The 17,023-nt window shown below is 35.8% G+C and overlaps 1 protein-coding gene across 2 annotated transcripts in view; it reads left to right on the plus strand.

The window, feature by feature from the left end:
- The window catches only part of STK3 (serine/threonine kinase 3), a 264,867-nt gene that overhangs the window by 143,924 nt on the left and 103,920 nt on the right, over positions 1-17,023 (plus strand). For both annotated transcript variants that reach the window (XM_046642576.1, XM_046642577.1), the window contains exon 7: positions 10,892-11,029. In XM_046642576.1, the coding sequence (XP_046498532.1) occupies positions 10,892-11,029 (138 nt within the window). The remainder of the gene's footprint in view (positions 1-10,891; positions 11,030-17,023) is intronic.

The raw sequence follows: 17,023 nt of genomic DNA on the forward strand, positions 1-17,023 counted from the left end.
GCCTTAATGTTTCTTCATTATTGTCCTTTAGCTTTTTCCACTATTCCCTATATTTCCTATAACCTGGAAGTTAGAGCTAGAGCAGGGTGATCCAGTAAAACTTTCTGTAATGATGGAAATTTTTTATATCTGCATTGTCCAATATGATAGCCGCTAGTCACAGGTAGCAATTTAAATGTTAAATTAAATAAAATTAAAAATTCATTTTCTTTGTCACACTAGCCACATTTCTAGTACTCAACAGATTAGATTCATGTTATATATTTTGGGGAGGAATTTCATGGGTGTTGGTGTGTATTTCATATTGTATCACATCAGAAATCACATACTGTCAGGTTTTGTCACTCTTAGTGGTGTTAAATTTGATCACTTAGTTAAGATAATGAACAGATCTCTATTGTAAAGGTACATGTTTTCTTGGTAATTATTAAGTAATCTCTGGGGTAGTACTTTTGTATCCTGCAAGTCTCTTTCTCCGATAACCTTTCACCTGATAGTAATATCTGTTAGTGATTCTTGCTTGTATTGATCATCACATTATGTTGAGGGTGACAAACGTTGATACTCTAATTAATTCAATCAGTGTGTATTTATTAGTTGGTTTTTTATATAAAGAACAGCTTTTCTTAAACTTTCTCCCTTTTAAAAATATCATTATAGACTAGTTGATTTTTATTTTGTTCGTTATGTTATAATCAATTACAATCATTATTATTATTATTTTGATGCTCAGTTATCCTAAGTTTGGCTAGTCCTTTATCCCTTTGACATGATTCCATTAAGCTTTGAGTGTTTCCTTACTTTATGGCCCAACAAGATGCACCAGGCTCACCTTGTAATTTCCCTGTCTCAGCCCTGAAATACATCGTTTCTTCAAGAGAACAAGTTTCTTTTAGTAGGGAATAGCATTTTAGAAACTCAGATTTGGATGCCAGGCATGCTCATTGCTACAGGTGTCCTTATCTTTGGATGCATCTAGTGCTTCAAATTTCTTAGCTTTTTCTTTTTTGTTCTGTGGTGGGAATTGATTGCTTCTCATTGATTTCTCAGATATTCTGAGTTAGTTATGACTCCTCCATCAACTTTTCTTTTTCCAAAATTGTATTGCTATCCCGTATGTGCTGTTGTCCCTCTCTCTTTGGAGTTTAATCCTTTTTTTTTTTTTTTATTCTTACTGTCCTTTAGTAGGATTTCTGGAATGGAATCAGTATGTTCAGGTCTTCATATTTGACTAGAAGTGTTTATGTGAACACTCAGAATATAGATTTAGATTTTACAATGCAGAAGTAACTGTGCCTAATGTGGGAGATATAAAACTTGACAGATGCTGTCTCTGCCTTCAAGTAGTTTCCATGTTAGCCAGGGCTTTTAGAATGAGTTTATAACTGACCAGACTCCAAGTTAAAATACGGAAGTGCTGAAGTTGAGGTATATGGAGTGATAATACGTGCCTTATATTTTATATTCTAGAACAGTGGTTTTCACTGTTGGCTGCACAGTAGAATTACTTGGGAGACAAAAAATGTTGTGCCTGGTCCTCACCTCAGATCAATTAAATCAGAATCTTTTGTGGGTGGAACTGAGTTCCACAGATCCTGAACTTCTTTTGATATGACGCAATTAGTCTTTGAGTGATTCCTTTCTTTAAGGGCCTATAAGATGCTCCAGGCTCACCTTGTAATTTCCCTGCCCCACTCTTGAAGTGAGTCAGTTTCCCATGTTAACTCATTCATTCTTTAGGACTCAGCTTAAGTCTCATTTTTCTTTAAACATCATTTTGGCCTAAGTCGTCTTATAATGCCCATTGTTCACATCTATTTTAACTCTTACACTATTTTATTGAAATGATCTGGTATGCATTTTCCTATCCCATTATATTCTAAGCTTCTTGAAGAAATTCTAACATTGCAGGTGTAGATACATTTTATTTTCTCAAAAAAGTTAATTGAACTGATCACACACAGGAATTCTAATTTGGGAGATCTGAGAGAGTGGAATGATAAAGTTCCTAAGTGTTGGCTCTTGTTCATTTTTTTTTTGAGGAAGATTAACTCTGAGCTAACATCTGCCTCCAATCCTCCTCTTTTTGCTGAGGAAGATTGGCCCAGAGCCAACATCTGTGCCCATCTTCCTCCATTTTGTATGTGGGATGCCTGCCACAGCATGGCTTGATGAGTGGTGTGTAGATCTGTGCCTGGGATCTGAACTGGTGAACCCTGGGCTGCCAAAGTAGAGCACGGGCACTTAACCCCTGAGCCACCAGGCCGGCCCCTCTTGTTCACTTTTGATTTCTTCTATAGCCATGTTTTATGAACATTTTTGAATTGTGTTAAAGAGATATTATATTTCAACCTTGAAAGATGGTTAAGATTTAATTGGAAACAATCTAAGGTATTGGGATTTAAATTGTGCTTCTGTGAGAGGTGCTTGTAGGGGCAGACTGAAATAGGCAATAATTTAAGCAGTAGTTTTAAATGAAGCCTTTGTTTATTTGCAAATATAATTTTTAAAAGTTGGCTATATAGTGGCCTTTATAATAAAAAATGGAAAAGGAATCTTATACAGTCTTGTAGATGTTGCTGTTGTTAATTGATAAATTGAACTTTTGAGATTCTGTACCCTCTTTCAATCTTCATTGCTGCATACTTGTCATTTTTATGTGAAATTAATCATTCTGTACTGTTGTTTTATCATTTCACTTTTCTTTTTAATAAAACATTTCTTTGTGGTTTTGAAATTCACAGATTTGTCATTTTATGGCAGTATGTTACTCTATTTTATTGATATATAGTAGTTTACTTAACCATTCCTTAATTATTTGGTATTTTTATTTGCAGTTTTCCACTGTTCCAGAAAGTGAACTATAAGCATCTTTATACAAATAGCTTTCCATTTTCTTTTTCTGGAGACTAGATATGCATTACAGAGCCTTTATCTTATAATAGAATTATCTGTGGCAGAAGTTTAATAGAAACAGAGGTAGTATGAAGAAGCTAAGGAGCCAGAGAGACTTGAGTTCCAGTTTTGACAGCTACTTTACTAGCTGTGTGATCTTAGATAACCTAGTTTACTCTTGTTAGCCTCAGTGGTAAAATTGAGATAATAATAGCTAACATCATTGTGCATTTACAATGTGGTAGGTGCTGTTCTAAGTATTTTACATGTATTATCCCATTTAAACTTCAGAACAGCTCTGTGAGGTAGGTCCTATTATTGTTCCTATTTTTAAAGTGAGGAAACAGGCTCAGAGAAGTAAAATAGGTCAGATAGCTACTTCTTTCTTTCTTTTCTTCTTCTCTTTTTGGTGAGGAAGATTGTCCCTGAGCTAACATCTGTGCCAACCTTCCTCTGTTTTATATGTGGGAAGCCACCACAGCATGGCTTGATGAGGAGTGTGTAGGTTTGCTCTTGGGATCTGAACCTGTGAACCCCAGGCTGCCAAAGCAGAGTGTGCAAACTTAACCACTACGCTACCAGGCTGGCCCCAGATAGCTCTTCTGATGGTGGTGTTACTGTACCCTATGCCATCTGGAGCTGGCTCAGACCCCTAGAGCTGCTTCTCTTATTTCCTCTGTACTGCCAGGGCACCAACTGCACTCCTCCCCTTAAATTGGTTCCTAGGCAGACAAATTAGCCTTTATTGGCCAGATTAATGATTACTGAAGTTCCTGCAGCTGGAGCTGGAGTGAACTGTGAGGTCATGCTCCCGATACTTTATCCCTCTGCTTACTGTAGAAACTGTACTCTAGGAGCAAAGTTCACTCTAGATGTTAGTGTTCTCTTTAAAATCTCTATTTCGAAGTTGTTTTTGAGGGAGTGGTGTTTTTAATAAAAATTTAGATTTGTATTTTTATATTAGCATCTAGTAAGCCTTTTGTTATTCTTCCCTCCTCCCCCACCTCCATCTCCTTTCTAACTAGCAGTTTAATACTTGTCTAGCTAGGATTTATCTCCTAGATTGCTAGACAGTTAGAATGCCAGTGTCTTTTAGACCCAAAAAAGGAACCTAAAAAATAACTAGTTCACCCTCCTCACTTAATATGGAAAAACTGACGCCACACAATCAGTTGGAGGGTGATTTAGAACTCAAGCCTTTTTCTGACCTAGGTCCAGTGTTGGCTTCTTATTTGTAGTAGTCCATTGTACTGTTTGCTATCTTATTTGTAGTAGTCTTTTTTAAATTTTTGAATTCAAATAAATTATTACCATATATCCTTTTTAGAAATTACATGTTTTTATTTGACTTAGTAGCTTGCTACCTATGTATTATGGTTGCAATCAGGAGACAGCTATGTTTGTTTAGTTCTTTGCAGTTTTATAAAGTGCTTTCTCATCCTTTATCTCATTTATTTGTTATGAAGATAACCTTTTGCTCATATACCTGAGATTCTTGAATAGTGGCACAGATTTTTTTGTTATTCTGGCATGTCCAATTCTTCTGTACATTCACAAATCTAACTACCTTAGCTTCAGATGTATGTGTGGACTCACTCCACTGAGATTATAAAGTTCAGGCATTGTAGTTTCTCGGCTCCAGCTCTTTCCACATCTCCCTTTGCTGCTGGAGTCTAAGGCATATAATTCCAGGCGTGAAGATTATTAGTTGTTTTGAGGCACTTACATTTTTTGGCTTCTTAAGACTACTTGTGATCAGGGAAGTTCTTTTTAAAACTTAATCAGAGGTTCAATATGTAGTTAAGCAACACATTGTGTAGCAGCAAACACAAGGATAATCATATCATTTATTGTACTAACATTCTTCAATCAAAATGGTGTTAGAGATAAGATAAATTATATGGCTGTAACGTGTGTCCGTGCAGCTTGGTTGGTGGCAAGGAAGGGAGTGTGTTGTTAGTGTGAGGCTAGCCACTGATTGCCAAAACTTTGTACAGCAGGGCCTGTTACCTAATCAGCTCATACAAACCCTGGAGAAGCTCAAGAGGATCCTCTGTGATTCGTGATTAGGTTACATTAGTTAAACAAAGTCAAGTCTGTGAGAAAATTGTCAGTTTGTTATTGATTATCTAACTTAAAAAAATAGAAATAAAAGGTATAGTGGTTTTCCTGGAGACTTTTAGAGTGTCTACATTTTGGTAGATCATATATTAAGACTTACTTGTTTGAGCTGTATTCACTTGAGTGCTTGTTTGAGAATAGAATGTGAACATTTTAGGATCACTTTATGATAGTACTGGGTAAATAAGAGTTAGAGTTAAGCTTTCTATCCTTGGGTTTCTAATAGCTACTGCTGAGGTGAGCCTTATATGTTAAGATTATCTGAAGATAAGACTGCAACTCATTGGCTCAAAGTTCAAAGGAGAGCATTAGCTTCAAGGACATAAATCACTGAGTTGTTATCCATCAATTTGTAACAGAAGTGCAGATGAACAACATTTATCTAGACAATCTAGTATCTTTTACCTGCAATTTGAGGTCAGTCTATATAGGGGCTTATGTAGGTGCTTTGAACTGTTTTGCAGAGATGAGAGTTCAGATTTGTTTTTATTCTTTAATTTGAAGTAGCAGAGGGTTTTGTGTGCCTTTTCCAGCAGCCAGTATTAACCCCATGTTGCCCATCCTTAAAGCAAGATTAGGTTCTGCTTCAACTATGGAGCTGAGATTGATTAGGTTATTTACAGAAGAATTTTATTTTCTAGCACTCCATTGTTTGCCATTTGTTTTGTATGTGTTGGTTTTTTCCCCTACAAGTTGATTATGAACTCTGTGGGTCCAAGATATGTGTCTTATTTTAAAATCTGTCACAGCAGGGCTTACAAAGTTAAATACTTAAAGGGGCTGTCAGATAAAGTAGATAATTGAGCCAGGCTAGATGGGGCCCATGTAAAAGGGAGAACATACGTCCTGGGTAAAATCAGCCTAATTCCTCCAGATTCTTACCTTTTGGGAATGTGAGCTCAATGTTGCCTGCACAAAATATATCCATTGATGCTATTTGGCCTGTGACCTATCACTTTGCTACTTCTTTATTAGAACATAGTTATGAACACACATAAAGTACTTGACAAATAGTTGTCATTTGATAGATGCTTATTGTGTCATAAACTGGCTACAGTGCTTTTGAAGGACCATCTTAGATGTAATATGATGTAAGATGTGTAAGAGTGTTCTCTTCTATTAAAGGATTTTCTCTTTTTGAAGGAAGACGAATACACTAATAAAGAGATTAACTCTTACCCTAGAATCAACAGACTTAGATATTGAATCTTCATTGCTTTGTCCACAGAAAGTCCTTTGGATCACTTTCCAAGTTAGAAACCATGATAACACATGTAGTAAATTGTAGATAACACGTTGTAGTAAATTGCTGCATATTCCGAGGAATATCATTCAAAAGAATGATATAGTGAATTGTTAGAATACCTGAGTGCCTTGCAATTAAGGAGTTTATTTTTTATATTTTGAATTCTGGAGTAATTGTTTGTTCTTCCTTTTTTCCACCCCTCCTAAACAGTGTTGTTAGGATGTTCTCTTGATTCTTCTGTTGTAGTATCTCATATCTCATTTCTTGCAATTCATTCCTGTGGATACCATTGTAGTTTGAACTCTTATTTTACTTATCTTGGGACATCTACACTAGCTCCTAACTCTAACTGCCTTTTCTATTCCATGTTTAGAGTGTCTCCAGGTGTTTTTTGTTTTTTTGTTTTAGATCTACTTCTTGGGTCATAAACTCTGACTAAAAGCAAAAACAAAAACAAAAGTAAATACCACCCCCCCCCCCCGAAAAAACCTTCTTTCAGTTATGCACTTTCTTGCTGACCAAATTCCATATACTCCATTCTCCTTCTAGTCTTATCGTTTTCTAGACCCTTACAGAGTAATCAGCTTGTTCTCTGCTCCTCCCAACAGCCTTATTCCACTCTCTTGCTTTTTCTTATACTATTTCTTCTAAGGCGAATGACCTCTCTTCTTTATGCCTTATATCATACTATTCTTTAAATCAATTACTGTTTGTTCTTTCATTACCAGACTAGGTTAGAAGTTTCTTAAGGGTAGTGACTATATTTCTTGCTGCATCTTTGAGCTCCATGCAATGCCTAACACCACACTTTGTATGTAGTAGGCATTTAACAAATATTTCAGAACTTGATTATTACTTTGTATTTTCCATCATTCATATTTTTTTATTGTGGTAAAATATATACAACATAAAATTAAGCACTTTAATCACTTTTAGTGTATAGTTCTGTGAAATCAAGTACATTCACATTGCTGTATGACAATCACCACTAACCATCTCCAGAACTTTTTCATCTTCCCCAACTGAAACTCTGCACCCAGTAAACACTAACTCTCCACTCTCTTCCCATAACCCCTGGCAACCACCATTCTACTCTTTGTCTGCAGGAATTTGACTACTCTAGGAACCTCATATAAGAGGAATCATGCAATATTTGTCCTTTTGTGACTGGTTTATTTCATTCAGCATAATCTTCAAGGTTTGTCTATGTTGTAGCATGTGTCAAAATTTTCTTCCTTTTAAGGTTGAATAATGTTACATTGTATGCATATATACAATATAAACACCATGTTTTGTTTATCCATTCGTCTGATGATGGACACTTGGGTTACTTCCACCTTTTGGCTATTATGAATAATACTGCTACAAACATGGGCGTACAAATATCTGTTCTGTGTCCTGCTTTCACTTCTTTTGGGTGTATACTCAGAAGTGGAATTGAGGGATCATATGGTAAATCTGTGTTTTAAGTTTTCAAGGAATCACCATACTGTTTTCCAAGCAGCAGCATCATTTTACATCTCTACTAGCAATGCTTGAGGGTTTCAGTTGCTCCACATCCTTGCCACCACTTGTTATTTTCTGGGTTTTTATTTTTGTTTTTTTCTCTTTGTGAGGAAGAGTGGCCCTGAGCTAACATCTGTTGCCGATCTTCCTCTTTCTGTTTGAGGAAGACTGTCCCTGAGCTAACATTTGTGCCAATCTTTCTCTATTTCGTATGTGCGATGCTGCTACAGCATGGCCTATTGAGTGGTGTGTAGGTCTGCACCTGGATCCGAACCTGAGCTGCCAAAGTGGAGCGCTCAGACTTAACCACTACACCACCAGGCTGGCCTCTGTTTTGTTTTGTTTTTTAAATAATAGTCATAGTAGTGAATGTGAGTGGTATATCATGGTGTTTTGATTTGTATTTCCCTGATGATTAGTGATGTCTTGTGTATCTTGTCATGTGGTTATTGGCCATTTGTGTATTTTCTTTGGAGAAATATCTGAGTTCTTTGTGTATTTTTTAAATTGGGTTCTTTGGTTTTTTGTTGTTGAGTTGTAGGAGTTCTTTATATATCCTGTATATTAACCCCTTATCAGATATATGATTTGCAAGTATTTTCTCCCATTGTGGATTGCCTTTTCACTTTGTTGATAGTGTCCTTTGATGCACAAAAGTTTTAAATTTTGATGTAGTAGAACTTATCTATTTTTTTCTTTTGTTGCCTGGAGTTTTGGTGTCGTATCCAAGAAATCATTGCCAAATTCAGTATCATGAAGCTTTCCCCCTGTGTTTTCCTCTAAGAGTTTTATACTTTTAATTCTTACTGTTAGGTTGTTGATCCATTTTGAGTTAATTTTTCTATGTGGTATGTCAGAGTCCAAATTCTTTTTTATTGCCTGTGGATAGCCAGTCATCCCAGCACTATCTGTTGAAAAGACTGTATTGTCTCCACTGAATAGTCTTTCCCTGATTCATATTTCATTGAATGATTCCAACTTTATTAACTATCATAGTTGTGATTGTAGTAAGTTGTAAGATGTTTTCCTGTCGCTGTCTTGTCTCAAAGGCTTGAAACTTACTTATCCTTTCTTATCCACTTGGAAATAAGAAGAGGACCTGGGAAGACATATATGTTGAAAACAGTATCATCATTTATCATCTCTCTATCCTCTTATTAGCCGCATGTTAGATTTATTAACTCTTTGCTTTGTACTTCACTTTCTTGCTTCTTGAAACACAGTAGAAGCATTAGAATACCTTGGTAATCTTTTCAATAAAGGCCCTTTTGAAGGTCTGAAATTTTGTTTCAAACTCACTCAGCCTCTCTGGGCTTTTGATTCCTTTTCTGTTAAGTGAGAAGATTGAGCTAAATGATCTCTCATATATGTTTTACTATGGAAATTCTATGATTCTAAGGTACTTGTAAATGGCTTTTGAACAGTTAATAAAAATCCAGTGGAGGGTGGGACAATTTTATTATATCAAAGGAACACAATAAAATTGGTATCCCCAAGAACATATTATCTTTATTACTTTGTCTACAGTTTTGGTGTATATATGAACAAGTGTTTTAATCATAGCTGTGATTAATTTCTTTCAACGGTAAATAAACTTAGTTTCTAAGTATTATTGTAATTTGTAGTATTACCATCTTTATTTTCTTTATGCATTAAGGAAAGGGGACATAAAGTTCACGTACATGAAATTGTTTGCACATGCAGAGAAAGGACTGCCAAAAGCCAGGTGAAAAAATGAGGATAGAACAGAGATAGATACCTGTCTTCTAGAAAATTATAGAATTTTGCAGTCTAGAAAGAGAGTTTTTCAGATGCTTCACCCTCGAATACGTCTTTGGGAGGCCCATGTTTGTATGGTGCGTATGCATACATTAAGATTGCCAAAAAGCCACTTTTCTCACCTGTTGTGTTGATTGTGTAATTGTATAAACTTACCTATTAAACTACACTTAGTTATATGATTGAATTCATTTTACTTTGTAAATATTTTGTTATTGCTGTGTTTGCCTCTTGTCTTTTTTATAACATTATGTGGAAATGAAAATGATAATGGCTAGTATTTATTGAGTGCTTGATACTTTTGTTTTACCTTTATTATTGTTTTCGTATCTTTCATATCCTTTCAGAGAAAAGGGTGTTTTAGTGAAGGTATTTTATCAGAAACTATTCTAGATGCATAGGAGAGAAGTTAAGTGATTTCCTAAGAACATTAGGGATTAATTCTCTTGGTCGAAAAAGAATGACTTGGGGCTGGCCCCGTGGCCGAGTGGTTAAGTTCGCGTGCTCCGCTTCGCCGGCCCAGGGTTTTGCCGGGTTCGGATCCTGGGCGCAGACATAGCACCGCTCATCAGGCCATGCTGAGGCGGTGTCCCACATGCTACACTAGAAGGACCCACAATTAAAATATACAACTATATACTGGGAGGATTTGGGGAGAAAAAAGCAGAAAAAAAAATGAAAAAGAGTGACTGGATAGCTAAGAGGACAGGGATGACAGGAGACTTCTGAGCTTTTGAATCTTGAACTATCTGAATGTATTATCATTAGTACTAAATTATTAATACTAAATTAAATCATTCATAATAAATTAAAGTGGTATATTACCTTTAAAGTTTTTCATTTGGAATCCTGACTTACATGTTTATAAGAGAAATCAAAGTCTTGGCTCTATCAGCTGTTATTTCAAATCACAGCAGTAATTTTATTTATACTTAAATATTTTGGATTGCAGAAGCAAATTGGACTGCTGCTAGCCATTTTGAGCAGCAGTACTTATGTGAAGCTGAAAATTGAGGGATATATCTGTTTAATTAGAGAATGTCCTTAGTGTGGTAAAAGGGTTAGAAATGCAGTCTTCTTCAGAGACTGATGAAAAATAATAGATAAAATAAAGAATGATGTGCTCAATGAGCTACAATTCAAATAGAGGAAATTTAATGGGAAATGATTACATTAGTAGCAGATGGACTTGCTTCCTGAATTGTAATCTTACTGGAAATCCTAGAACAGCTTAAATTTGTTTTTCAGATTTAGAATCTGATAAAATGGTAGATAAAGACGTTTGTTTATTTGGTGTGCTATTGTGATTCTTACTCTGTCTTTTGGATATTTCATTTTTACTAGGCTATTTTTATGATTCCCACAAATCCACCACCAACATTCAGGAAGCCAGAGCTTTGGTCTGATGATTTCACCGATTTTGTTAAAAAGTGCCTGGTGAAGAATCCTGAGCAGAGAGCTACTGCAACACAACTTTTACAGGTCAGTGCTTATGCCTTTAAGGGAAGGATATTTTCTTCATACCTTTTAGCCTTCTGGCATTGACCAAAATTGCTGTGAGTTTCATTAGCTGATTTCTAAAGCTATAAACCTCCCAGGAAATATAGATTGTTAAAGACGCACACACACGCACACCATTTTTCTCTTGTATGTTCTCTTTGTCTCATATTTTTCTTTTCTGTTTTCCATGTTCAATCTGTCTTTTCTCCCTTTTCTATTTTTTTTGTTTGTTGTTGTCAACTCTTTCCTCCTAAAGTTATTTTAAAGCAAAACTTCCAAAGGGTTCTCATTTCAGAAATGAATTCTTGTCTCCATTGTTACTATTTCTCATGTTTATTCCTTGACCCAGCATTTCTTCTTTGACTTTTTGTTCACCTATAAGATATACAAATACAATATCCCTGAACTCTTTGAAGAGATTGCATATTGTAAATATAGTAGTCCCCCATTATCCACAGGGAGTATGTTCCAAGACCCCAGTGGATGCCTGAATCCATGGATAGTACTGAACTCTATATATATACTAAGTTTTTTCCTATACATACATACATATGATAAAGTTTAATTTATAAATTAGGCACAGTAAGAGATTAATAGCAATAACTTCTCATTGGCATATCTATATTGCCAGCATCACTAGTTTTACACTTTGGGGCCATTATTAAGTAAAATAAGGGTTACTTGAACACAAGCATTGCCATACTGCGACAGTTATCTGATATGAGATGGATACTAAGTGACTAACAGGTGAGTAGCATATACAGCGTGGATACTCTGGACAAAGGGAGGACTCATGTTCCCCGCGGGAGAATTCATCATGCTCCTCAGAGTGGTCTGCAATTTAAAACTTCTGAATAGTTTTTTCCTGGAATTTTCCGTTTAATGTTTTCAGACCGAGGTTGGCTATGGGTGACTGAAACCCTGAAACTGTGGAAAGTGAAACTGCAGACAAAAGGGAACTACTGTATTGGTTAGAAGATTACCTAAATGAAGAGTTGCACTATCCCTGCTACAAGCAGACTTTGCATCCAGAGTGTCAGACTTTTTGTCTGCCTTAACATTTAATCCAAATAGAAATAATTTAGTACTTTTAATAAGCATTTGTGAGTCTTTATTTTCCCAACAGAAATTTCCCAACTATTAGCTCAGATCTCTAAGCTAATAGTGCGTCTCACATTAACAAAACTTGGTATTTGGAAAATAATTCTTTTTAAGTGACAGAAGAATTAAAAACATGTTTCTTATAAAAAGTGATTTTTCCAATATACTGTTTTAAAAAAAGGAATTTGTTGAGGAGTATGGGAAATAGGCTCTTAAATATGTTTATTATTACAAAAATTTAACTTAGTACTCAATCTCGATGGAAGGCAATTTAGCAATATCTATCCAGAATAAAATACCATATATACTTTGACTCAGTAATTATACTTCTAGAAATTTACTCTACAGAAAAATTTAACCATGTGTGAAAAAATATGTATGTAAAAATATTCATAGTACATTGTAATGGCAAAAGATTAGAAAAGCGTAAATATCTGTCAACAAATTGGAAACAGTCTAAAGTCTATTGAGAGGAGTGATTGGCAAAATACATACACTGACACACACACATGTGTGTGTATATATATATATATATGTCAGTGCTTGTAGTGGCATAGCCCTGGAAAAATGAGCAAGAAACTGGCCTCCCTAATAGAAGGTAACTGTATGGAAGCAGGAGTGGGATGGAGACTTATTTTTTGCTGAAGGCTCTTTTTGAGCCTTTTGAGTTTTGTATGTGCAAATATTACCTTTCAAAAATTAATTGAAACAATTTATTTTGAAATATTGTCAGCATTTCAAAGGAATTTTGAGCACATAAGACAAGGGCTTATTGATATTGTTATTGTATTGAGTATCTAAATTATTCAACCCCAAAGAAGGCAAGAAAGGAGAGGGGGGAAAAAACCAGAAAAAGTGGGACAAATAGCACAAAATATGATGATGAAAGTAAATCCAAATATGTCTGATAACTGATTTTTGGATAATTTAACCAATATTTCTTTCTAGCCTTTCTCCAATAATCTTTTCTAATCTTTCTTAAGAAAAGAGGATTTTGTTGTTCTTAAGTTAGAGTTTTTAGGATGGAAAAACATTTAAGAAATGTTCTAGTATAATTCCCTCATTTTGTGGGTGAGAGTTCTGAAGCCCAGAAAGATTAAATGACTCACTGAACATCACATAGTGATTAAGTGATTGTTCTAGGCTTATTCCATTTGCCACCCCTAGCCCCACCCTTCACCCTTTCTCCTCTCCGCTTTCTTCTCAGGAAGTTAACCTGTATGGACTACATTAACTGGCTTTGTTACCCTCTAGCTTCTAGTTGAGTTTGGCTCAAGCATCCTTCTTTCCAATAAGGACAAACAATGCAACTGGTCTTGTAAACTGCTTATGAGCCAATATTTGCTTTCTTGATTTTTATTGTTTCTGTTGTGCTGTTGTTGACTATTCAAGGCCCTCTGTTATAATATGGTGTCCTTGTCTGGCCTCTTAACTAACCACTTGCTTGACCCCCCCCATTTTTCCCTCTATAAATACTGAAATAATAGACTTGTAGTTTCTTATACAGACCATGCTTTTTCAATCCTCTGTACCTTTTCTCATGCTATTTACCCCACCTACCTCTGCTAGTTTAAAGACCACTTCAACAACTGGCTCCTTTTTGTCTTATTGTTTCTAATGCAAATGAGATACTCCTCCCAGAAGCCTTCCCTTCATCCTTATTGTTGTTTCTCTGTGTTTCCATAAGCACCCTGTGCATATTATTAGCCATATTAGATTGAAATAACTTGTTTCTGTATCTTTGTCCTGGACTGTAACTAATTCAAGGTCAGGGGCGCTACCTTTTGGGCGAGGACTACTTTTGCCCTCCTGGTAGCCGGTGCTCAATACAGGTGCATTGCATTTAACATGTCTTTGTTTAATGTAACAAACTTCTGATTTAAAAAGTTTTTTAGATAGCGTAATTATCTTTAGTCTTATTAGAGTCTCATTAGACTCATCAGTGTCTTATTTTGCTGGACCCCTAGAAGTCATTCTGTCTCTTAGAGTTTTGCATGTCTTATATGTTATGAGTTAAATTTTATGTTAACTCTCAGAGGACAATCTTATTACTAAGTTTTAGTGGACACATGTCTATAGTCTACATGTATAAATTATACCGTGTTGATTTCTAGATTCCGATAAACAGTTTTTAAAAAGAAATTCATGCTGAATTTTTTATAGTGGTTTATTTTCTATGATACAAGTTAGATAATTGTGTAAATTTAGAAGAATTGTAGACTGAAAGGATCCACTGAGATTGTTGAGTTGAACTCTTAGTAGTTTTTAAAAGATGAGGAAATTGAAACCCCAGAGATTTTAAGGACAAGATTCAAGTTTAGCCTAGTGATGCTAGAGTTCCTATCTGAAGATGATCCTTATACCTGCTAGTGGGCAGCCTACAACCAGAAAATCAACTCCTGTCCCAGGCTGGCCTCTTACAAGAATGTTAGGTTGACTGAGATCTGCTGTTATTTGAATTGTCTACTGGATTTGCCTGGAACAGGTGGTAATGTCATGGGTTACTCTGTAAACTCCTATGGCATGTGACTTATTCTTCATTTTACCAGTTCAAGTGAGGAGGAGAAACTTTATCTATCTTGTTGTCCTTCCTATTTATAATACAATAAATATAATATAAAAAATTTATAATATAATTTAAGACAATTATGCAGTGAGATCGATTATAATATACAATGAGATCGATATCAAACACTTATATTATTTTCTTTAACCTTTAAACAATTGAGAAAACTCAAGAGAATAAGAGAAATCTATTGTATTTGCCCTGTTTTTACTCTTTCCATTGTTCTTTCTTTTGATGTTCCAAAGTTCCTTTTTTTTAAAATTTTTTTTACTTCCTTTCTTTTTAGAGGACTCCATTTAGCCATTCGTTTAGAGTAGGTCTGCAGTAACAAATTCTTAGTTTCCTTCATCTGAAAATGTCTTGTTTTCTCTTCATTCCTGGAGGATATTTTCAATGGGTATAGAATTCTTAGTTGACAGATTGTGCCACTTTCTTCTCATATCCATGATTTCTTGTGATAAATCTGTCATCTGAGTTGTTTTACCCCTTGCTCTTTTCAAGATTTAAGAATTTTAATCATGAGTGTTTTGGTATGAATTTCTTTGGGTTTATACTGTTTGAGATTCATTAAGCTTCTTAAATCTTAGCTTTATATCTCTTGCCAATTTTGGGAAGTTTTCAGTCATTATTTTTTCACACACTTTTTTAGCCCTACCCTCTTTCTCAGACTCCATTGACACAAATGGTACATCTTATGATTTAGTTCCACAGGTCCCTGAGGTTCTGTTCCTTTTTATTCCAGTCTAATTTCTCTCTGTTGTTCATATTGTATAATTTCTGTTGTTCTAATTCACTGATTCATCCATCTGTCCCTATTCTGCTATTGATCACATCCATTGAATTTTTTATTTTGGTTGTTGTGGTTTTTTTAGTTCTAAAATTTTCGTTTGTTTCTTTTTTGTATCTTCTGTTTCTTTGCTGACTTTCTAATTATTCATTTGTTTACAAGCGTGTTTGTAATTGCTCATTGACATGTTTTTATGATGACTGCTTTAAAATCCTTGTCAGATAATTCTGACATCCATGTCATCTTGATATTGGTTTCTGTTGATTGTCTTTTCCCATTTAAGGAGATTGTCCTGCTTCTTGGTATGGTGAGTGATTTTCATTTGAAATCTGGCCATTTTGGGAATTATGAGACTCTGTATCTTATTTAAATTTTATGTTATAGCAGATGTCCTCTGACACTGCTTCAGTAGGGGAGAGGGGCATCATCTCATTTCTGCTAGGTAGCAGTAGAAATCCTGGTCCCCACTTGGTCTCCTTTGACGTGTAGGTGAGGGAGAGGTTTCTTATTACTACTGGACAAGAGTGAGAGTTCAGACTCTCCCAGTGGCCTCTATTTGCATTTCAGGGCCTTGTTATAACTGAGTGGTGATTACTGTTCCTGACTTGCCACTAGACCTCCTCTGATCCCACTCTAGTAGGTAGGGGATGGGTATTCTTTATTACTGCCTGGTAGGGGTATACAAGTCCAGGCTCCCACATGCTCTCCACTGATACTCCTCCTGGAGGTGGGGGAGCGCTTTTTATACTGCCTCGTCTTCTCTGACACCACCTCCGTAGAAGGATTGAACAGCTTCTAGAGGAAGTCTAGGTTCCCTGCTCAGCCTTTGCTGGTTTGGGTGAGACCAGTGTTTTCTCTGTGGTGTTTGGCTGGAGTACAGTGGTTATTGTCTAAGAGTTTTGTCTTGTTAGCTATCCCTGTCATGATCCTTTCACTCAAGAGAGCAGGCTTTTGCAGTGGCTTTTTTTAGTTTGCGTCCATTGGTGTTTCTGGGTTGCTGACTTCTCCAGTACTCAGTCTAGGTACTGGAGGTAAAAAGAAAACCCATGGAATTCACAGCTCTGTCCTTCCATGAGTCCCACAGTCCCTAGCCAGTTTGCTGCCCTCTCTCCCCTTGTCAGAGTCTTCCTGTGTTTGTTTTATATGTGATGTCCAGGGTTTTAGCTGTACTTTAATGGAGAGAAACAGGGAAAAGTACGGCTGCTTAGTCTGTCCAGAGGCAGAAATTTTTTCTTCAGTTTGCTTTAACTCTTGTTTTCTCTGAAGATGTTTTTTTAATAAATTGTTAATTTGAACTCTGTCAGTTCAGAAATTGATAATTCAGAACATGAACAAAACTTGAGGCAATATTTCAGATTTTAAAACAACAAAGTTTCAAGCAGCCTTAATTTTTTTTTTTTTTTTTTTGAGGAAGGTTAGCCCTGAGCTAACATCCGCCACCAGTCCTCCTCTTTTTGCTGAGGAAGATTGCCCCTGAGCCAACATTTGTGTTCATCTTCCTCTACTTTACAAGTGGGATGCC

This window comes from Equus quagga, chromosome 16, assembly GCF_021613505.1.
Source record: "Equus quagga isolate Etosha38 chromosome 16, UCLA_HA_Equagga_1.0, whole genome shotgun sequence".
Lineage (NCBI taxonomy): Eukaryota > Metazoa > Chordata > Mammalia > Perissodactyla > Equidae > Equus > Equus quagga.